Source organism: Sitophilus oryzae, unplaced genomic scaffold, assembly GCF_002938485.1.
Source record: "Sitophilus oryzae breed Bouriz unplaced genomic scaffold, Soryzae_2.0 scaffold_179_pilon_pilon, whole genome shotgun sequence".
Lineage (NCBI taxonomy): Eukaryota > Metazoa > Arthropoda > Insecta > Coleoptera > Curculionidae > Sitophilus > Sitophilus oryzae.
Genome location: NW_022146501.1, coordinates 9,636,999 through 9,660,540, shown reverse-complemented (window position 1 = coordinate 9,660,540; position 23,542 = coordinate 9,636,999). Strand labels below are relative to the sequence as shown.

At 30.2% G+C, this 23,542-nt stretch overlaps 1 protein-coding gene across 1 annotated transcript in view; it reads left to right on the top strand.

Moving 5' to 3' along the window:
* Nucleotides 1-8,453, top strand: part of LOC115882661 (protogenin B-like) — a 106,164-nt gene extending 97,711 nt beyond the window's left edge. The window contains exons 12-17 of the mRNA XM_030900852.1: nucleotides 1,069-1,287; nucleotides 1,368-1,535; nucleotides 2,989-3,166; nucleotides 4,068-4,173; nucleotides 4,371-4,493; nucleotides 7,255-8,453. Of these exons, the coding sequence (XP_030756712.1) occupies nucleotides 1,069-1,287; nucleotides 1,368-1,535; nucleotides 2,989-3,166; nucleotides 4,068-4,173; nucleotides 4,371-4,493; nucleotides 7,255-7,548 (1,088 nt within the window). The 3' untranslated portion in view covers nucleotides 7,549-8,453. The remainder of the gene's footprint in view (nucleotides 1-1,068; nucleotides 1,288-1,367; nucleotides 1,536-2,988; nucleotides 3,167-4,067; nucleotides 4,174-4,370; nucleotides 4,494-7,254) is intronic.
* The last annotated feature ends 15,089 nt before the right edge of the window (nucleotides 8,454-23,542 follow it).

Below are 23,542 nucleotides of genomic sequence, written 5' to 3'. Positions count from 1 at the left end.
TATTTGCATTTATTTAAGGCTCACCCTGTATATAATAGGGAAAAATTGACCAAAACGTAAGGCGAAAAAATAGGCAAAAAAAATCCACATGGGCCCCTTCTTACATTGCCACCCGGGCCCCTTTGGCCTAGTGCGACCCTGGATCGAAGTACTGTCCTAAAGAAATATACGAGTAAGAATCCGTGTGTTTGCTTTAGCGTGGTCGTAACGGAAATTAAGGACTTAGCAGCATTTCGGTGGCTATTTCAGATCACTGGGAGTTAGCAGATATTATTGAGTTAAAATTGCAAATTTTCTTTAATAGGAAAAAATGTATTTGCTTTCCCTACTTATAGAGTATTTTTTTGTCTTTCTAATGGTATAAAAAAACTTATTAACGTAAAAAATGGAGTTAGCAGGTTATCACGTTTCACTGACGATATATGATAATTAAGTATTCTGTAGTCCAATGTTCGGATTATACTTGGTGTTTAAAACATATCACCAAAAACACCAAAGGAGTGATTTCTTGCCTCAAACATGTTAAATTTTCTTACAAACAACATATTTTAGAATTAACTAAAATGTAAATCTGCAAAATAATCCTTAAAAATATTTTTTGTTTAAATTGACCACAATATATTGCATTTAAATTAACTGAGAATGTCAAATAAAGTAATATGAACAACGCTAGTAAGAGACAGCAGTCAGCTAGATTTTTTTATTAAAATAAATATTTTCAAACATATAAAGATTTACATTATATTTTTTACTTTTCAACCAGTAAGTTTACTGAGAAAAATACCATAGGTTAAAAAGTTTCAAAATAACTCCAAATTTATTATAAAAACTTTATTTTTCAGCCATTTCTGTAATATCTTCCTAACAAATAACCTTTGACCCCTGTACTTTATCAAAGTACTTTTTATTTTAAACAAGGAATAGCCCCTTTAAGGTTTTCGCATTTGTTTTGAAACACCCTATATACAAAGTTGCCTTCATTTTTGTCACTGATAATATGATAATTTATATCAGTTGTCGATAATTAATATACATCTTTAGTTAGCGTTGTTTTTTTTTTGTTTGCAGTGCCTTCTTTAGTAGAAGATCTAGAGTACAAAACTATAAATTCTTCGGCTGCGTGTGTTTATTGGCGACCACCAAAGAACCACTACGGAAATTTAAAGAGCTACGTCATATCGTACACGATCGATCCCAACCTGTCACTGGAAAACCTGATCGAATACAACGTTTCCATTAGTCATGGAAAGTCACAGTTTTGTTGGAAAGACTCTGACGAAAACGGAGGTAATATATTTTATATTCTTAGAAAAATACTTCAAAAAGTACTAACGTCAAACTCACTCTGTAATATTACTATTTTGTAGAGATTTGGTCGACTTTACTGACAAACCTGTCCACTCAGCATACATATTTGGTGATGGTCAGGGCTGTCAACGATTTTGGAGTTGGTCAGCCGTTGGTCACTAGGTTGGACATACCAAATAAAGCCAGTGAGGTTGAACAAGACGAAGCTTTACATAACAGAAAAGTCGGTAAGGCATAAATTTTCAAAGTTTTATTCTCATTAGTAGTGTTATAATATACAAAACGTTCCTATTCGTGAAGAGGAAACGTTCGCGAACATTCGTGAACCTTTAGGATCATGATACAACCCTCATTGAAGGTTACGCACAACGTTCTCTATAAATATTTTTTCCATTTTTTAAATTGATTCTCTAAATAGCATGAGCTTTAAAAAACGTCTCTTGGTAAACAAAAATCTCTACTAGTAATGGTTCTCGAGATATTTGAAATCGAAATTATCAATACCTGTCATCATTGACATAAGTTAAAAATAACTAAATAGTTATTAGACTAAAATCATAAGTTTGAAATGTTTTTGTGTCAAAAGTTCAACAGAAACTGTTTTATCGTTATTTCGAAAAAAAGTTTGATTAATTTAAAAAAATAAAAAGTTTCCAAATCATTTCAATCAAATAACTATCTACTCAACATAATGTTTATTTTTTTTGTCAGTAATGAGATGTATTGCCTATTTCCATTAATATCTTGAGAACGGTTGCTCGTAGCGATTTTTACCAAGAGACATTTTTACATAAAAAATCACGGAAATGTGTATTTTTTCACTCAGTAGTTTTATATAGGTACGAACGAAAAGTTATTACTCTTCAAAACAGTAAAAACATATCTTTGTGGTGCCCCCTACAAATAAGAGTCATATTGACATCAAAATCTGCAAAATATGCTGCCGAAGTTTCCGGAATACAGCTTGGACCACCCTGTATAATAGTTCATCTCACCTAATTTTTCTTTAATATACATAAGTTGGTACGAGTTATAGAGTGTAGAGGTGAGGAGAGATATCTTTGTGCATTAAAAATGGTCATTAAAAAGGGAAGACCAAAGATGGTGCTGCTGTAGCAAAAACCTAAAATTTAAAATATGCGCAGAAAATTTTTAGAACTGGAAATGGTTCAAAAGAGATAAATATTTAACCAAAAGGCGCGGGTTTCAAAAAAATATAAATTTTATTTTCATATCACATGAAATAAATTATCGATTTTTATTCAGCAGCAATAGACTCAATATATAAAAATAATTGTTTTACATTCTAAAAAATAAAAACAAAGCTTTTTTGGGTAATGTTTGGTTATGTTACTTTTATTCTCTTATCTATGGTTACTTTTTATTTTTTAGATTTATGCGTCATTAGCGCCACTGTGGCTATTTGGTGAACCCTTATTCTTCCCATTTTTGTGATCACTTTTTCAAATAAAGTCCCATAAGAGATATTTCTCCTCATCTCTACACTCCATAGTATGAGTAAAAATAGAGCCTGGCTTAATTCAAATTAAAAGAAATATTGTTTTAATTTTCTACAAATTATATTTAAATTGTTCGTTTAAATGTTGTTAAAATGTATGTATTTAGCTAAAACGTATACAGTCAAATCTGAGCATATTTAAAAAACTATCTTTCTTCTAGGTATCATATTGGGTGTTGTATTGGCACTGATCTGCATCTGGTGTTGTATAGCGTTCATCTTGCTGCGCAGGCGTTGTATAAAGAGAAGAGCGGTGGCGAGGGAACGCTTGGCCGTTTCCAGCAACTATCGCCCTGCGGTTGCGCATTACATGCCGCACGTTGGAACTGTTCAAGTGAGGTAAGTACCTTGATAATGGTCATAGATAACAGAGCTAAGAATTTCGACTTTTGGAAAAAGCACAATTTTTTAAAACCTTCGAAAATATAAGTAAAAAATTGATATTTTCCTATAGTCCTTGTATTTATAATTTGCAACTTACAAAGATGTAATATCATAATATCTGCACAACTTTTAACTTAAGATTTTGATGAGTTTTTTCGATATTTTGTCACCTAACCCCACATTTTACATATGTTCTTCTTCTTTTCTCAAGCACGGGACTCACATGAACTGTAATATTTTTTTACAAAAATCAGTTAACATTTTTATTATTTTCCTTCTTTATACATAGCAATCAATACACAAGCTTTCAAATCAAGTTTTTTATCCTCTCACGCTGGCAGCATTCGGCTGCATATGGTCTCCATACCTCCGTGACAACGTGAAACATGAAAATATTCACTAAATATAATTCTTATGAATACTATAATCACTTTCACTGTTAAATCTTCTGAAAACACTAATTGATTACTAAAAATTTCTCAAACTGTCAGCCATCGGACATACGATTCTATCACGACGACTGACACAACAAGTCTCTTTGCATATGTTAAGCAGATTTACCGCTATGACAATTATCGCATGATACATATCAGTTTTTTTTGTTATTGTGTATTCTGCAACTTTTTTGTAAAAACTGAATAAAAGAAAAAATATTGTTTTCATACAGTTTTATTATAGTATGTATGTAGTATTTTATTCCATTTTTGGGTTTGTCCCTAATCATTGAACTATAGATGGTTGACAGTATGCTTGACTGTTGCAGTATTCTTGCTTTATATTTTTATAACTTTAACTGTTTTTTTTTCACTTACCAAAGATTTTAACTTATTATTTACTCTTTTTAATTTGATTACAGAATGGAACAGCCGTGTACCGCAACCGAACACGAAATCGAACAATTAGTACCTGAAGAACAAACCTCACATATTCCTCCTATCACACCAGATCATTTGGATACCAAGGTATTTTATTTTTTAGGAATAAAAAATAGGCTATGCAGGTCTTATGTATATATTATGTCTTATTCCTATACAATTTGTTTGTGATAAATGTTTCGAGTTAAATAATTTACTGTCTACTATGGTCTAAAATTCTAGCTGTTGATCATTTTAGGCCAAGTAATTTGTATAAAAGGTAAATAACTAATTGTATTATCTAGTCTTCTGATTCACAGGGTGCCAATGATTTCCCAAATGGTCACGTGAACGGGACTAACAACAAACGTACCCATATGAACGGTGCCGTTCTTAATGGAAACGTTCATATAACAGAGAATCCACAGGTAAGTTTTTTTCTTAACATTTCATTGTTGTTCTTTATTATTCGGTAGTGAAAATCTCTTAGTTTACATACGGACTTAGAAAATGACTATGCTATTATTTATAGTACCCCTTGTGTAGGCAAAATTTTCTAAAAATTTCATTTTCTTATTTGCCATAGCAGTTGCGCCCTTTAGCAGCTGTTCTACAAACTTAAAAATAATTTTCAGCAATTTCTCATGGCCTATTTAGTCCTAATTTTTTTCCGCAGGCTCTAGCCTAAAGCCGGAATCTCATGCCTCCGAAATCCGATACGATCCGACGGTGCTCCTATTGGTCGAAATATTTTGACACCAATTTTTATCGGATATTTTTAACTAATCTTACGACGTCGTATAAAGTTAAATTTTGTTTAACTTTTATACGATATCGTGTTTTTTAACCTCACTTTTTTTGAAAACATTGGTTTTTAAAAACAAGTTTAGTGGGAAGTGAGCAATTTCGGGATATTTGGCGAGGAAGTTATTTTTATAAGTTTTTCTCCAATAATACATGTAATAATGTTGATACTGTTGATAGGAATGACAGGTCTAAATGTCAAAACTGTCAAATTTCGGAACGAACTTTCGGATGTATGTGACAGGCTTTTTTTATTTCACAGGATAACTTCAAATTTCGGATGTCGTACCATCGGATTTCGGATGCATGAGACTCCGGCTTAAAGCTTGATTTTCACGCGTCCGTTATTCGTTGATATGATGGTCCGACGGCGCTCTGATTGGTCATTCTTATTCGCCACTTTTTATCCGAATTTTTTACTCCAGTTCCTCAACAGAGAAAGATCGTACGATAATCATAGACGATAACGGACGTTTTGACAAGTTTAATCTAACCTTAATAAAAATATAATAGTACAAGAGTTAGCACCGTCCAGTTCCTCAACAGAGAAAGATCGTACGATAATCATAGACAATAACGGACGTTTTGACAAGTTTAATCTAACCATAATAAAAATATAATAGTACAAGAGCTAGCACCGTCGGGAAAACGAGAATTTGAAGAAAGTTGGTTCTTTAGTATATCTTTTGCTATGGTCTCCCGACCAAAGTGCGAGCTGTCTGGCTGCCGGTAGACAACTGCGGTTCACTACTGTGCATCACATCTGCACGGGATATTCCATTTTCGTATGTTTTATTGGATTTCTCGTTTATGAGTAGAGATACAATGATGCAATTTTCACATTACTTTGCAACTTTTTTATGAAACTAAATATGCTACACATAGGTTTGTTCTAGTCTCCTTAGTTCCTGAAATACTGGGCGAATATGCGATGCGCAGTAGCGAACAGATGTTGAATACAGATATGATGCGCAGTAGTGAACGCAACGTCTATCGGCAGCCAGACGGTCCGCACTCTGTTCAGGAGAGCGTAGCAAAAGATATATTAAAGAACCAGCTTTCTTAAAATTCTCTCTCGAAAACGTTGCTAGCTCTTAGACTATAAGTAAAACAGCGAAATCGTTATGGAAACGAAAATATAAAATGACACCAATCACAAGCAAATCATATGTCCGATGAACGGAGGCATGAAAATGCAATAAATTTAAAAACTGCCTAATTTTCTAACCAATCGAAGTCTTTAAATTTCCCCAATAAAATTAATATCGTATCGCCGGATAATGGACGCATGAAAATTAAGCTTAATACTTTCCGAGATATAGCCGTCAGCTATACTTAGCGGAACACCCGGTACAAACCGACAGTACTAACACAGTTTAGGTATCCTATAAGTATACAGATAAAAATCTTGTCCCTAATTCGTGGTACGAAAATTGTTTTTTATGACGATGTGCAAACGAGTCAAATTTCCTGTGCGCAAAAATAAACTCGCGTAAAATAACAATAAACAGCGTAATAGAGAGATATCGCTAAACCGAATAGCGTGCATGGACGTTAATAAGGCCAGGTGTTATTTCCTTTACGTGAGGTGGTATTAACTCTCTTCATTTATAGTTATCGGATCGGAAAGAATTCTGATCGCGTCGCGTCCGCTATTTAAACTTAACCTAACTTTGAAATTGTTTTGTTTACTAGGTATTTTAACTTTAACTAAAGAGCTAAAGTGCTTATTTCCAGTGCTTTATTGTTCAACGTCTGCCAGTGGGTATAGGGCAACAAGCAACAAATTCTCTTAGAAGGGCTAAGTCGTCATCTGCTGTAAACCTAAGACTCTTTATAGGTTCTTTAGTATTGGAAGAGGTGGAATCCATATTTTGGGCCATATTTATTTAATTAAAACTAATCCAAGCTACTTAAATATCAAATTACCTAATAAAACTAAAGCAATAATTCAAAACAATTCAAACATAACCTAAAATAAAAGATCTCGCTCCGGTTGTCAAATACCCGCACATGCCCATTTAAGCAATTTTTAAACGTTATCAGAGGTTATTTAGAAAGAGCGCTTGGTGTAATTGATCCGCAAATTACGTCAGGCGGTAACGTTATTAGCGGGTGTTGCGTTAAAAATTGACTCGCGCATCTCGTAACCATGATAAGGTACGCGTAAATACTGGATGACGCTATTCGGTTCTCCGATATCTCTCTAATAACTGTGCCGGTCAGGCGCTGTGCACAATTTTAGAGGCCATAAGTGGGCGTGCTATGTGCGCAAACTAGTAACCTAACTAGTGCCCGATTCCGAAAATTGGAACCACGAAAAACAATAAAGAAAAAACAAAGATTATAATCTGTGGTACTAACAACTTTTGTCCTTTTTTCCAGTATTACGCTTATGAAAGTAGAGGCAAAATGGCCAAGAACAAATCCGAACCCCTCCTCAGGCACTACGTGGAAGACTCCAACTCCAACAGCGTGAAGCCATCCAAGTTCTACGACTTCCTCCACCTTCTCGACCACGCTGTCAAGCCCAAACCCTCGTCCATTCAGGACGAAGGCGCGAGCATTCTCTCCAACGGGGAGCTTTCCCCCAACACCACCCAACTTACCATCCTGGAGGACTCTCTCAATAACGGGGCACACAGGAGACTATCCCCAGTTTTAGAGCCCAACGGTTAAAGGAATGGGGTTCGCAGGATATAGGTGAATGTTTTTACAAAACTCCAAAAAAAAATCACCTCCGTATAATCGGGGAGAACGAAAATATTTAGATGTATACGGAGGGGAACAAAAAAACTGTAAGAGAGCAACAAGTACTATAATACCAACCAACCGCGAGTCATCTGCTGCCTTAAACGGAAAAAAAATAGTTTAAATAAACATAGGTAGTTCATACGTAATTGCATTTTACACGTTTAATGAAATTGAATAAAGAAACGCATCGACTGATTTTTACAATAGGATAATGTTTTGATTCGGATTTGTTTCTCGTGTGGAAACCTTGAGGATGTGTCACGTAGGTGTTGGATTAATTCGAGTTTTAAAAAAGTTTTAGTGCCACTGGTACAGAATTGTGTCACGTACGTCGTAGATTAATACTGGTTTTAACGGTTTTGGAATCACAGGAACAGAATAAATAGTTTTGGAACTGTGGTGTTGAGTGTTGAAGAAACACAACACTACAGTAGTTAGTACCTACTATATAAAAGTGGATTTCATTTAATTATAATGGTAAATAAATGAAAATATTCTATATCTTATCTGAATAACTGAAATGTTAACAATTTGCTTATACAACAGTATAACGAAAGTATTCATCTACAATCTCTATGTGATTTCAATCAGAAAAATTGTTACATCCAAATTAAGTAACTGTTTATAATAAATCTCTTGAATATTTGGTTAAATAACCAATCATTGTTATTTGTTGCATGACTTGTATTTACGCTATTTAATTTGATTTAACTTTTTTTTTAATTTTTGAATCAAGGCAATTTATATTTCAGTATTAGAAAATATACTTCATCAATTTGAGAATATCAAAATATGGTTAAATATCGATCAAAACTTTGAATTCTTTAAATATATGTTTTATTAGTGAAAAAGAAACATTAAAACAAATGATTTAGGTATATGATTTATTTCTTAAAATTTTATATTTTTTTGTCAATATTTATGTCAATATTCAACACCATTTAATAATAAACAAAATTTATAATTTATTACGATTATAATATTTTGTATTTATAATTATTTCTGAGTTAAAAAAGAAAGAAAACATTTTTATGCATATTCAGAAGCAACTTTTTGGTAATTAATAACATTATCTATTATTTATGAAATATTTTCTAAATAAGTACAATACTTTATGTAGTATAATATAATATACCATCGAATTAATATAAAACGTCGTAGTAGGCTTAGAAAATTTTAGGTTAAGCTTATCTATGTCAAATGCTGATACTTTTGACAATGACAGCTATTTGTGGTAAAATATAAATCCCTGTCAAATATTTAAACTCCAACATCGAAATTAAATGTTTTCTAAAATACTTGTTATTTATTTATAAACTTTAAATTTTTGATGTTAACGTTTAACAATGGCTAAATAATTCCCAATCAGCTGTCGCTGTCAAAAATTTGTACTCCTACTGTGACGTCATTTCTATTCATTCAAGTATATCTAAGTATATTTTCTAATATTTATCGACAAGAAAATAACTACACTTTTTTATTTAATGTAAAAGATTATATTTAATGTATAGATTTATTTTTATAAATATTAGTTATTTTAAAGTCTTGTATAGAGTTATGCAACAAATACTATCTTAACACACATCTCAAAGGTTTCCACACTTTCTAAATAAATAAATACTATATACACATAGAATATATACATTGCTCAACATTAAGGAAAAAACGATTTCTTTAAAAATTATTCGCGAATTTTGGTTTTAAACTCCGAAATAATGCAACTACGCAATAGGTTCTTTTTGAGGAGACTCTTTCGTTGTTTGAACCCTTTTAATGATTCGCTTCACACCCTCTGGAAAAGGGTGTTCAAGCGTAAGGGGGCGGCAAATTATAGTTATTGATTTCAAGGAGTGAAATCTATTGTTCTAAGTTGAAGAAAGAGAACATATTATAAAATTAGTATCTCGAAGGAATGTCTATCTCAAAAGAAGATCCAAAGGAATACACATAAATTATATCATTTTAAACATAAAAAAGTAAGAATAATCCTTAAATTCACAGATATCTTTAACGTACAGGGTGTTCAACCTTGTATATCTTACCGTTAAATTACCTACTTCACTAGTTTATAAACTAACTGGAAAGAATTCAAACTAAAATCATATTTCATCTAAAATAGATATAAATATTGGCTGATTTGTATACTATTCAGCTAGTTTAGTATACAAGAATTTTCGCAAGTTCAAGTTACATGAAAATTTCTCAACATTCTACATAAAGTCAAGTCAAGCCATCAAAATTCACTAAATTTTGATTGAGTTTTGAAAAAAAGATTTTTTTGGGTGTTGCCAACGTTTTGAAAAATAGAGATGTGCTATACTGCCAATAATTTCGATGTTGTAAATCGATTCAGTGAAAAATCGTTACTCGGAATATCGATACTTTTAATACAGACAAAGAGTGATTTAAAATGAAATCATTCGTATAAGATTATTTATAAAAGCCAGATATGATTAGAAAAGCCAGACATTTATAGAAAAATACACTGTAAAAAATACTTCTTGGTTTTAAATAAACGATTCTAATGTTTATATTAGGATTGTCGAAAAATATTTTTGTTAAATCATTTTATTTGTTCTTTATTTGTAATAAACTTCGAATAAAACAATATAAAAAAACAAGAAAACCCGGACTCTTAATAGTTTTAATAGAAAAAATGTTGAAAAATATCGAAATATTAAATTATCCATATTTGTTCTTCATATTATAGAAATTGGCTAGAACTGTTTCGCTTATTTAAGTACCCCAAATAAAACATTTTAAATTTGTATTGAGACACAATATAATACAATATGATCGGAAAAAAACTGGCGTCAGGGTTGGCTATGAAATGAAGAACGCTATCATTTTATATATAAAATTATACGGGAATGTCAACTATGTTCATTTCCAACCCAACTGGACGCCGTTTTTTTCGATCATACGGTATATTGATGGTGCAATGTGTCGCATTGAAAATATCAATAGAAAATACCAGTGATTTACAAAAGCCCCAGGCATATCTTAAATATATAACAATTATTATGACATTTAAAACAGTGCCATTGGCATTAAGTAAAAAAACGAAAAAAAACGCTTTTTGATTTAAAATTAACGATTCTAATGTTTTTAATAGGATGGTCGAAAAGTATCGATATTAAATTATTAAATTTGTTCTAGTTTTGCAGTAAAATTCGGATAAAATCATGTGAAAAGCAAGGCAAAAATTGATTTTAGTGATTTTAATAGAAATGTTGAAAAATATCGAAATATTAAATTATCGATATTTTTTCTTCATGCACAGAAATTTGCTATACTCGGAACTGTTTCACTTATTAAATATCCTGATATCAAACATATGTTAAATTTGTATCGATATACAACCATAACATATTGATCGGCGCAATGTGTCGCGTTGAAAATATCGATAGAAAATTAGCAAGTATCAAAAGTTAAACTATCGATATTTTGAAAATTCGATTCGTGTAGTACATCCCTAATATAGTTATAATGAGTACATTCTACTTAAAAAGCTTATTGTAAGTTCCAAATACTAATAATAACATGTTCTTTTCTTTATCTTAGAACGGTAGAAAGTGTATCCTTTCAAAGATATTTGTTCCCATAACAAAAAACTTCGATTACAATATAATATATACAATTATGTACCTGACCTTCATAACATATATACAATTAGCAAAGTAAATTCTCTTTAAGTAAGGAAAAAGAAAAAACTATTAATGATAATTTTAGTGTTCTTTTGGGGAGTGACTGATGACAGAGAGATTGGTTTTAGAGTTTAGAGGCAAAAAGTACGAGAGCTGAGTTGGCGGAATGCAGATTTTGAGTTACAATTTTTAAGCCGGGAAGTATATTTGTTTTACCTGCCAACTCCGGTCTGGGAAACAAATGTTAAGTGTAATGGTGTTCGTTGTTCTGACACACACGTGAATATACAGGGTGTCTTTGGTTCGATTAAACGTGAAAAATTGATGTTTTAATAGGGATGTCGAAAAATATCGATATATTAAATTATCGATATATCGATAATTGTTTTTACAATTATCGATTTTTTACACTATGAGTTTGATACTACACGACAAATTAGTAATAGGGGTTTATTTTGATAGGAATGTTGACCATATATCGAAGTCGATATTATGAAGTTATTTGTATATATCTAGTTCATTAATGAATGTCTAAATTTCACACAGAATGTTGAATATTTTATTTTTGACAATATATCTAAATTGATATAGATATTTTGAAGAACGAAACTAAAATATATCGATTTTTTCTAAAATACCCTCTCTAATTTGAAATGGTAAATTTAGTTTGATGTAATAAGTTCTACATTAAAAGATTTTGGCGAAAAAATATAATTTTATTATAAGTTATGAATATATTTTTAATTTTGCTTTATTCTAAATATAGTGCGATTATGAATATTTTACATAGAAATTAAAAAAAAAAATTTTAGGTCCTTCTACAATTTATAATCAAACGAAAATAAACCTTTTGACAGCTAAATATTCGTCACCCTGTATATTCATCGACGTAATTCGTTTGTACGTCGGATAGGTTCTTTTCTTGTATATATAAGGGTTACCACAACGTATATATACAAAGCTATATATATATGTACGTTTTTTTTATTATTATATTTTATATTAACTCTGTATCCAAAGATTACTGTTAGCAGTTGTCAAAATATGAATTCGAAATTTTCTATAGAACTGTTGTCAATATTCCTTGTTATAATACCGAACTAATAGAAAATGTTTGCTTTATGTGCCCGAAAAAAAAAAGGATTTTTATTGGTTGTTATTTTTATTGAAACAAATATTCATTAAAAAAATTATAATAAATGTGTTCAAAATCATATATCTATTATCGTACATATTTGATATGAACGATCATCTTTAAATTCTTTGTGAAAACGATTTTTTACTGTTTCTAGAGTCTTTTATTATTCTCTGCTCCATATAACTTTTTTGATACAAAAATCAAAAATAAACTTTAAATTTTGATAGAACGTTAGCATCTCGTTTTTTTTGTTTCATTACAACTAGTTTATTTTTTTGGGCACATATAAAAACATTTTTTTCGATAAAAATATTAATGCAAGATAAAACCGCGATATTCCTACAATATTTTTTTAATTCCTTTTTTAACTTAATGCACTCTCTTCATATACCCATATATAGTAACATAATATTTATTATTTATCAGTTGTTTATATTTTTACCGCTATATTTATTATTTTTTTATTATTTCTTAACAGTCGTTGAACAATTGGGTCGGTTAGTGACTAGGTCGCCAGATATACAACCAGCATTACACAAGGTCCTAACAATAATTGTTCTGTTTACTTAATTTCAACCCTAAGCCTTGTCGACATAACTTTGAGAATAAAAATACACTACCCTAATATTTTACTTTTAAGGTGTTTTGACAGTGTACAAAAATGCTCTTTTATATTTTATTTACAATTAATAAAAATCATTTTTTCATAGATCATAATAAACACTTAAATTGTAGCGTTTTGTCAATAATACCCTTAAGTGAAGAATACATTAAAGCTATATTATATTACTTTTAAATATATTGATTTCGTTAGGACTGAGCGTACTGGTGGTTGCATATCCACCGATTTAACACTAACTCGGCCTATTAATACTTAAGAAATATTGTTGAGTGTGGTGTGCCTTTTCTGTAAGTGTACAAAAGTAAAGAAATTATTTAATGATGAAATGAGAAACAATATACTACGATACAACGATTTACCTTGTACATATTTAATTGTTAATAACATTAATCGGTTTAGTTCGTTTAATTTCGTATTATTTTAAGAGGAAACAGAAAATAATTTGATATTTTTTTTGCGTTGACAGTTCGAGACATGACAAGAATTTGGTTCAAAAACATGCGGTATATTCAGATTAGTGTTTTAGCTAAATTAATATAGACGGAATACTTGTATTTGTGTAAACATTGAAAAGTCCAAAATAAATAGAATTAATGAAAAATTTAATCTGCAAGTGAAAAAAATCAAGGCATACGTATTCTTTTTTAGTACCATTCGAAACTACCAAACCTATCATGTTGAAAATTTGAATCCAAAATGACTAAAATAATTTTTGAGTAAATTCTAAAGAAAAAAATGATTGAAGAACAACATAACTCATTACAACGATACAGACAATACGTAACTTAATTTAATAATTAATATAGTGTAAAAGTTCCTTTGTTTTAACTGATATTTATACTAAACTAACTCATAAAACTAATACTATGAAACCACAGTTGTTATTGTACTATTAAAATAAAGTTATCTGTAATAATTTAACTAAGTAATGTAATATTTCAAAGTATAATGAACTGTAATATAACTAACTATTAATTTATTTTATTAAACTATGTTCTTCGTCATTTTAACACGTTAAGTTTAAAACGATATATTTTATTTGGATATACTTATGAATATAAACGACAGCATAGTAAACATAGAAATGTCAATTCAGTTTTTTGTTACTAAAAAATTGTCGTTGTTCGAACTAAAAAACTATATTTTTAATGTTTTGACAAGGATTTCAAATAAATCACCAATATAATATGTCATTGTTAAAAGCTACATGTATTAAACGTAGGTAAGAATGAACTGAAACATCATTTCTATGCCTACTGTGATGAGTTTCTTTCAAGAGCTTATTTAAATCATAAAAGATTCTATGAATAAAAGAACCACATACCGTGTTGGCAACTGTTACTTTTGGGTCGGCATTTACATGTGTGGAAGTAAATCGCATAGGGATCTTATTAAGTCGGAGTGAGAGAACTGCGACGGTGTGCTGTTGCGGCGTTGCCGGTACGCCTTTCCCTATCAAGTAAAGTAAAATCACGATCGCAAACCGCTTATTTTTAAAAGACTTTTTTTCGAAAAGATAACTAGATAAAATCATTAGACATGTTTCTGAGCATCTGAAATGGAATTATAAGGATATCGTTAAGGTGTCATTTTTTTATAACGAGAAAACGTCAGTAATCGCGATAATTTAAAAATTCAACTTTTTTAACAGGTAACACGCCATAACTCAAGAACCACTTTAGATATGTAAACTTTTTTTTATTTTGAAGATCGGATCTTTTACAATATGTTTACATAAGAAAAATTCGATAAGGTTGTTTTTTTTTCATTCAAAAATTGTAAACAACCCATCCGTTTACTTTTAGAGCATAGCAATTTTCAGCAACCGTGTAATTTTTTTATTGATAAAGATTTTCACATACTATCTACGAAGAAAATGCAGCAGAAATATTAAGCAAGTTTTTGAAAAACCTACAATCAATTATTTCTAATAGATTTCGAGATATCGATATTTTGAATTCAGAGTTCTAATAGCGCGACCACTGTCGAACACCAGCTCAATTCCACTTATTTTTACCAAAAATGCAAGTGTTTCTAGCTCGCACTTAAAATTTTTCAAGTTATAGGAAAAATTACAACGACTCGTTGATAAATAAATAAAGTATCACGAGACGTAATTAAATCGTGAACCATGATGTACACCTTTCTCTAGAACTTTAAGTACTGACATGGGTCGACTGTCGACTGGTCAACTGCGACAAATCTCTTATATCCCCTTCCACGTCTCTTAGCAATGAGCACAGTTCTTGGTTTATTTCATACGTTTGGCAACGTGCTTACTAATAATGGCTCCCTTTGTTCAGTACATTATAAACGCATTGTACTGTTCTTACATACGGAAATCTTGACCCAAGACTAACCTTTGCCAGCCATTAGTATAATTAAAAACATATTGGTAGTAAGAGAAAAATAAAATAATTAGTTTTTAGCAGTAAAACTAAATTATTTAACCTTTTCTCAAATCTATTTCAAAGATTCCTTAATTATATTAATTTTCAATATTAATCAGCAATCTATTATACCAATTACTTATATTAATTTAGCTTTATCACTACTCTGAATATACTCTCATTCGAATAAATAATTCATCAAAATAACACTGCGAAATATTTTTGATTTTTATTTAAAATAAAAGAAAGTTTAAAGAAACATATTTAAGACTAAAAATGCTCAAATAATTATAAACTAAGTAACTGTATATAGCAAATAGTAAAGTATCTATTAGTTTCCCCTTTAGTAGATTTTCCCATATTATTATTATGCACTTTTCAGAAAAGATTATTATAATTATACGTGTTATGTTTTCTTATATGTTTTACGGTTATCAGATGATGGATTTCTAATAATGGTTTGACAACAGAGATGAATGGAATTCTGTTATTTTAGTATTTTTCTTTTATCAGTATTTTATTACCATATTTAATATGTATTGGCTTGAAGGTATTATCAGACGATTTTTTTGTTTTTGTGCAAATATTTGCTACCTTAAGCTCAGAGTTGCCACCTTTTTTTTTAACTGTAAAATTTTATGTGCCCATCGGATTTTGAAACAATATTTTATGCCTTTTTGCGCTAACTTAAAACGACTATTGGAAATTCATAAATAATTATGTAAAAATAAAAAATTAAAAGTTGAAAACAAAATTAGTAAACAATCAATTAAATCTAAAACAACTAGAACAAAACCTAAACAAAACCAAAAGTTTCAGCTGTATAATCTGTATAATTGGCTTTATTAGTTTATTTAATGATTTTTAAATTAACATTTTTTGGCAAAATAAAACGCCAATTTCCATTAAACACTTTAATTTGAACAATGGACGCGCGTTTCGTTAACCAGCTTAGCATCATCGGCAGATGATGAAAGCTGATGGTTATAGCTTCATGTTTATGGTTAGCGAAATGAGCGTCCAGTTCTAAAAGTAAAGTGTTTTGGTTAGGGTTTTCTTATGTAAATTTTTGTTATTTGCTTTCTGCTGATATTAATTACTTACTGTGAAAATGATACATAATATTTTCTTTTCTACAAACCATATTATTTACCATACCAAAACTTAATTTGAATAAAAATCTTATATAATACATTTTTAACTTAATTGTTTGTTCTACTCTCAGTTATGTAAATATTATCTTTGAACAGAATAGATATTCAATTTTAATTAGTATTATTATTTCTGGTGTGTAGTTCATTACCGTCAGTGAGTATTTTAATTTTTTTACGAAACTATCAACAAAGGAAAACTTTCTTCACATATTTTAATATATCATAGATACAAGATATAAATGACAGATATAAAAGAACATTATACAACATCATTAAAAGAATATTGAGCAAAAAGTTTTAAGGTCAAGAGAGTTTTGATTTTAATAGTTATTTTTTTAAATTAAATAGTGAAAATCTAATGTAATGTTTCCCATCCGAAATTTTTGTCTGTAATGATCACCAAGTAAAATTTAATTTTATTCCCTCATCTCTGTTGAAAATACTTAAGCATATGTTTCAGGGTCATTTAAGTAACTTTTACCTCATCAATACATTCCTTCTTAATAGAAAAGTATTAGTCCAAGGGCTGCTTCTCATATTATACCCATTTTTTGTTAGTTAAATTCACACTGGTAAGCTATTTAAACAGTATAATTATATAAACAAGATAAAATTCACCAGCCTTTACTATAAAAAAAACGTTTCATCTGACAATAATCGAAAACGTTCTAATATTTATCCAGTTTTTCTACAATATACATACGTAAACAAATCGACCAATTTTTTTACCATAACCTCGTAAATATAATTTATTTATTTATTTATAAACAATGCAACATTCCGTTAATCTCAAGAAATATTACTTGTACAAAATAGAAATACATTTAATCCACACGCAGCGTCTATAGGTTATATATTGGGCGTGACAGATGATGAAGTTTATCTTGACTCACCCTGTATACAGTGATCGCCAGAAAGTTTATAACAAATAGGATTTTTGTGATTGAAAATAAGTTTATGTGGAATAAATTGAGCATGGATAAAAATTGCATTTTAAACATGTAAAAAGTGAGGTTAGTTTAACCAAACATTTTTGCTTGTTTAAAGAAAAATATTTGTTTGCATGACAGATGTCAAATTGAGTATTTTTGATATTAGACAGGTTGAATTGAGTCCTCTTAACATTTATGTTGACAATAAGAAAAATCTCATTTGTTATGAATTTTTTGGTGTTCACTGTATTGAAAGTTAATGTCTTATCTATTGTTGTTGATACACATGTGAGAGTTTTATATATCACTTCGTTTGTTGAATTTTTTAACCCTACATATCACAGTGAAATAAATATATATTTTGGTTTGTTTTTTACATTTTTTTATAATTTATCAGGAAAGTTACACATGTTTATTACAAGTTGTTTTGCTTCCATAGTCAATTTTTTGTGTTAATAATATATACAAAGTGTTAACAATTTGTATGATACGTATAAAAGATTTATATGTTCATTAAATTCGTTTAAAAACTTTGAATGTATTTTTAATACAAAAACTAATTTTATCCCATTGAACTTATTACAGGATGTAGAAAATACAATGAGAAAATAACATTATATATTTTTACACCCTGTAATAAAACCGTTATACCTCACCGTAGATCTGATTTTTTTAAAGAAAAATATGAATTAAATGTTATTTTTTATAAACTATTTATTGGGCTTTGCTCGTTTTTGTGTTGTTTTCAGAGATTTTTGAATTATGGCGTGAAGTTGCTAAATAAGGTATTTAAATATGTTTTCAAGCCTGTAGGCGACTTGTACACGCGAACTATACACATGACACACACACCTCCTATTATATATAGTAGTAAAATGTCTTCTTCAGTTACCTTTTTTTTGTTTTTCTCACACCTTTGTACAATACGTGTTATCGAATATTTTTTTTGGTTACTTTAGAACATAAGAAACGTTTATTTCGCAAGAAATTGTTCTAGAAAAAAAGTTGTGGTATTAAAAAGTAGCCACAATAATTATCATTACTTGACGCCAACTTACCAAAATACTCTTAAAGTCTAAAAATATCTGACTGATTCTCTGACAGACATTCTCTGACAGTCTCTTGACGTCTGACAGCCACAAAAATATAAAGAAATTTTGTGGCGTTTTTAAACATCCCACAGTAAGTCGTGGTGATGAAATATTGTCATAACAACCACCACATCATATTCTGACATTTGAGCATTGCCACAAAAAATTGTGATCAATATTGCCACAATTTATGCCTGTTAAACATTGCCACTGCAATTGAAGACAGCCACAATAGTTTTTGACAATTACTGTCACATTTTAATGACAATTAAAAATAATAGCCACAAGAATTCTGACAATTAAAAACAACCACTATACTTTGTGAAAAATACTGCCACAATATAAAGCAATTTTATAATTATCATGACAAATGAGGAAAATGCATGTTTTTAAATAATGGTTTTAAAAAATAGTTCATATAATTACAAATTGAACAAAAAAAAATCGTTGATATCGGTTAAGAAATGCCTCTAATATAAAATAATTAAATATTGTTAATTTAAATGGCCGGGCAAACGCTCTCTACCGCGCCTTGCCGCTGTGACGTCACCCGCCGTTCTTCTGGTTCAGTGGAGCCAGACGCGTGTTTATTTTACACAGTTTGCTTTTAAACGCTGTTGAATCCGAGTCAAAATTTTAGTTATTTGGGATAATTAATACATAATTAGTCATTAGTGATATTTATAAATAGTAATGGATGAGCGAAAACAGAAAAAAATGGTCCAAGGCCATGAGAAGAGATGAAAAGAAAAACGTTAAATTATCCTCTATTTTTACGATTTATTGTTGTGAAGATCATTTTGATGTAAGTTCATATATTTATGTATATTGTCTTACATAGGTATATGAAATTTGAATGTGTACAGGGTTATTCATTATATTTTGACACCCACATACAGCCTTAACTGCAAGTTTTAGAAGAAAACATTAAATAAAAAAGTTGCATGGTTTTTCATATACTCTCTTTTAAAATTAATTGTAGATATACAGGGTGTCTTAAAAAAGGTGGTCCAGAAAATTGTAGGTATTTTTCGCTTTTCAACTGTCAATATTTCGTAAACATTTGAAGATAGGTATAGGATGTTATACTAATTATCTAGAATATCTAGAAAAATATCTAGAATATCTAGAAATTTCCGAAGAATCCAAAAATATATAGGGTTTTTCACTTAAAAAGTAACTTAATTTTGGCGTTTGCTTATGGGACACCTTGTATAATATTTTCATTACTGATAAACAATTTATTTCCTATAATTTCTTAAAAAAAACAATCTTTAAAAATAACAAAGGTAAGGGGGTGCCAATATATAAAAAAAAACTTTCTTTTTCACGCTATGCTTTGGAGTTACTTTTCCACGTACGAAACAAATATTTTTGTCTCTTTTCACTTCTACATAACCTACAGCATTATCTCCATACGTCTCCCTACGTGATCTGAAAAATGTTTATAACATTAATATTTATAACTATATAAAAGTTCGTAACAGTATAGGTACCTACTTATACTTAAATATGCCTCAGTACTACAAAGAATAAATGTTACATACCTCTCTGTTTTTTTCCTCGTAATTCAGCACCAATAAATTGGGAATTTGTATTTATAAAAGCAGCCAACATAAAAGCATCGACTTTTGGCAAGTTATCTGATTGTGCTTTTACAAAACCGGAATCTGCCATTACTTAAAAAATTCTCAGAACACACAACACATACAAATAATAACTGCACAAAAAAACATAAAAAGCTCCTTCAATCAAAAACGCTAAAAGCAACAAAAATGTCTTAGTACGCCACCTAAATACGTACGTAAACGGAACACGTCTGGCTGCTGCTGGCCATCGCGCGTCGACGAGAACGGCGGGTGACGTCAGACCAATAGAATATCGTTTCAATTCGCGAGGCGTCGTTTTCGTTGTCCATAGTATTTTAATGGCCCGTTTTATAAAATTGTGGTACTGCTTTCAAGAAAAAGTTTTTTTTTGCATTTACACATATTTATTTATTCTAATAAATTGAACAGTTTCTGGCGAAAAATAAAATATATGCATCTTCCTCATTGTGGCAATTAAAAATTGTCACAAAAAATACTGCCACAATAAATTAAAAATTGGCACAACACACTTTTGGGCTTTAAATAATTTTGTTATATTTTTTCAAAAAAAATATTTTTCAATATCCATAACTTTTTTGTGGCCTTTTTTGCTAAAAAAGCGTTTTATATGCTCTAAAGTAACGCAAGTATATAGTTAAAAAGAAATAGAAAATACTTATTTTAATTTTAACGCAAACATCTACCTCATTATTAAAGAAAAATTAGTTTGTAGTTGAATTGTCCTAATCTGTATTTTTTTAGTGATACGTAAGAATCTTTTTTGTTCTCTAGTTTTTATATTTTCGTTTTTTGTGTCTCAGGGCATGATCTATTTATAGAAATCAATAGTAGAGATTGTATTATATTTTTTTCGGTTTGATATTTTTCTGAAAAAAAAACTCAAAAATTTTAATTAATATTGGTTAGTATATTTCAGCAATAATTTTTAATAATAAAATGTTAAATATATAGAATATACTCTACTAAATGTTTTCTAAAAAAATCTATATATTGTACTTTTGTTAAGACTAAAATTCGATTTAAAATTTTTGAGTTTTTTTTAACTAAAATAAAGAAAAAATAAAACGAATCTCTATGATTACCTAAAAGTCTGATTAGTTGAGGCTGCTCTACTGTACGTGTTGTAGCCACAGACATATTTTTTTTTAATTTTTATTATTAGTTTAAAACAAAATGTCGCAACTAATTTTTTTAACGTTGTATGTTTTTGATGTTGCTACAGAAAGAGGGTTTGCTATTATCAATGCACTTGAAAAATTTACTTTTCAAAATGACGAATTTTTTACAAAATTATGTGCAATATCTTTGATTTTTTCGTTTTGTTTAGCGAACTAAATAAAAATATCTGTTTCTAGCAGACCCTAAACATAGTTTTTACACAGTTATTACTGTTGTGTCCGATGCTATTTCTCTGTGGGCTATTTCTTTAAATTATAACATATTTGATGATATATATCACAAAAAAAGGGATAATCAAAATTATGTTATAAGAAAAATTTCAAGAAATACATTTTATCAAAAATAGCAAATGAGTGATACTTTGTACATAAAAATGATTTAAAAAATGTTATAGAATGTAAAAACGGCAGCTTTGCTTTAATTATTTAATAAGTTTATAGAATTCTCTTGTATATTTTGTTTGAAGAAAAGCTTAAATTTGTTTTAAAGACCTGTAACAATGCAAGGCTGTTGTTTGGTCATCTTGGTTTGTCCCACAGCGGAAATACTTCTTGTACTTTACTGTTTGTTGTGAATTTTAAAATTGTATAAATATTTAAATTACTGTGTAAACATGTTATATTTTTGTACGCTTGGACGAATGCATCAATAAATATTACGAAGATATTGCTTGTTTTATTTTTCTCTACAGAATAGTAAAATAATTATAAAGCCTCCATCTACACCTAACGTTTTACCTGTCAGTTTTGCGTGCGGTGTTGCCATTAACAAAATTAAGACATGACAGCTAAGTCTGGCATGGTGTCAAAATCGGGCTCACTGGAATCAGGAGTGGAATAGGGTTGTATTCAGTGATGAGTCACGTTGTTGTTTGTGGGTTCACGATTAGAGGTGTGTAGTTCGTGAACGAACTAGTTCCAATGAACTATTCCCACCCCGGAATGAAAGAAACTAGTTCCCGGTATCTCAAAGAACTAGTTCCTTAGGACCTATTCCGGGGATCGAGACTGTGACCGATATATAATATGCGATGGTGCCCTATCGGCCAGCGCGATCGTAGCCCGATGCTAGGCAAGAGTGGGGAGTGCTAGCCGTATGTTATCTTATCGGTCCCGGACCGAATGGAACTAGAGGAACTAAATAAAAGACTAGTTTACGTACGGATCGGCCAGCGCGATCGTAGACCGTTGCAAGTCGGGAGTGGAGAGTACCAGCCGTATGTTACCGGTCCTGGACCGAAAGGACTGAGAGGAACTAATTAAAAGACTAGTTCACGGGAATCTATTCAGTCCGCAGATCCGAGCTAGAATACAAGGCAACGACGACGCGACGGATTCTGCCTTGTCTATTACCGCGGCCGGCGTAATTACCACAGAAAATTGTCATGGACACTGTTTTTCATTTTTAGTTTGTTCTTAGAATATTTTATGGGAATGTTTCACTTTAGGTCCTTAAAATTAAGAAATATCTAATAAAAAGAAGTAGATATTCTGAATTTTTAGGCAAAAACAAAAAGCTGGAAGTGAGTATAAATGCAATTTTTCGTAACATAAGAGAGGAAATTTTATCTTCATATTTATCATTTAGCTTCACCTACACATGTGCCAATATTAAGTATTTTATTATTTGCTTCAATTGATTTGTGATATAGTTTTTAAACTTTGATTTGAGGTTCTCTTTTAAGTTTTTGTTTTTATCTGCAATAAAACTTACCTATATATTTTTAACACACGCAATTACACTTATCGTTATATTTCGTACATTATAAAAATTATACAGATCATACTATGAATAGTTCTTAGACTAGCAATTATAGTTCTTAGATCATGAGCAAGCAAGGGGGATGTCAATGTTAGTCGGGAACTAATGTGAACTAAAGACCTAGTTCAAGGAACTATTCCTATGGAGGAACTAGAACTAAGGAACTAGTTCCTCCCAAGAAACTAGAATTCCTAAGAGTCCACCGCAGTATGTCGATCGCATTGAAATAATATTAAAATCGTGTCCAAAAAAATTTGTCATAATATTTAGGTATAATAATTGATTTTTTACTAGTGCAGTTATTGAAACTATAAAACACTCAGATACGAGGTTTGTGTGATGTAACGCTGTTACGGGTAGTAAAAAAAAGTAAAAAAGAACCCGAATTTAAAATT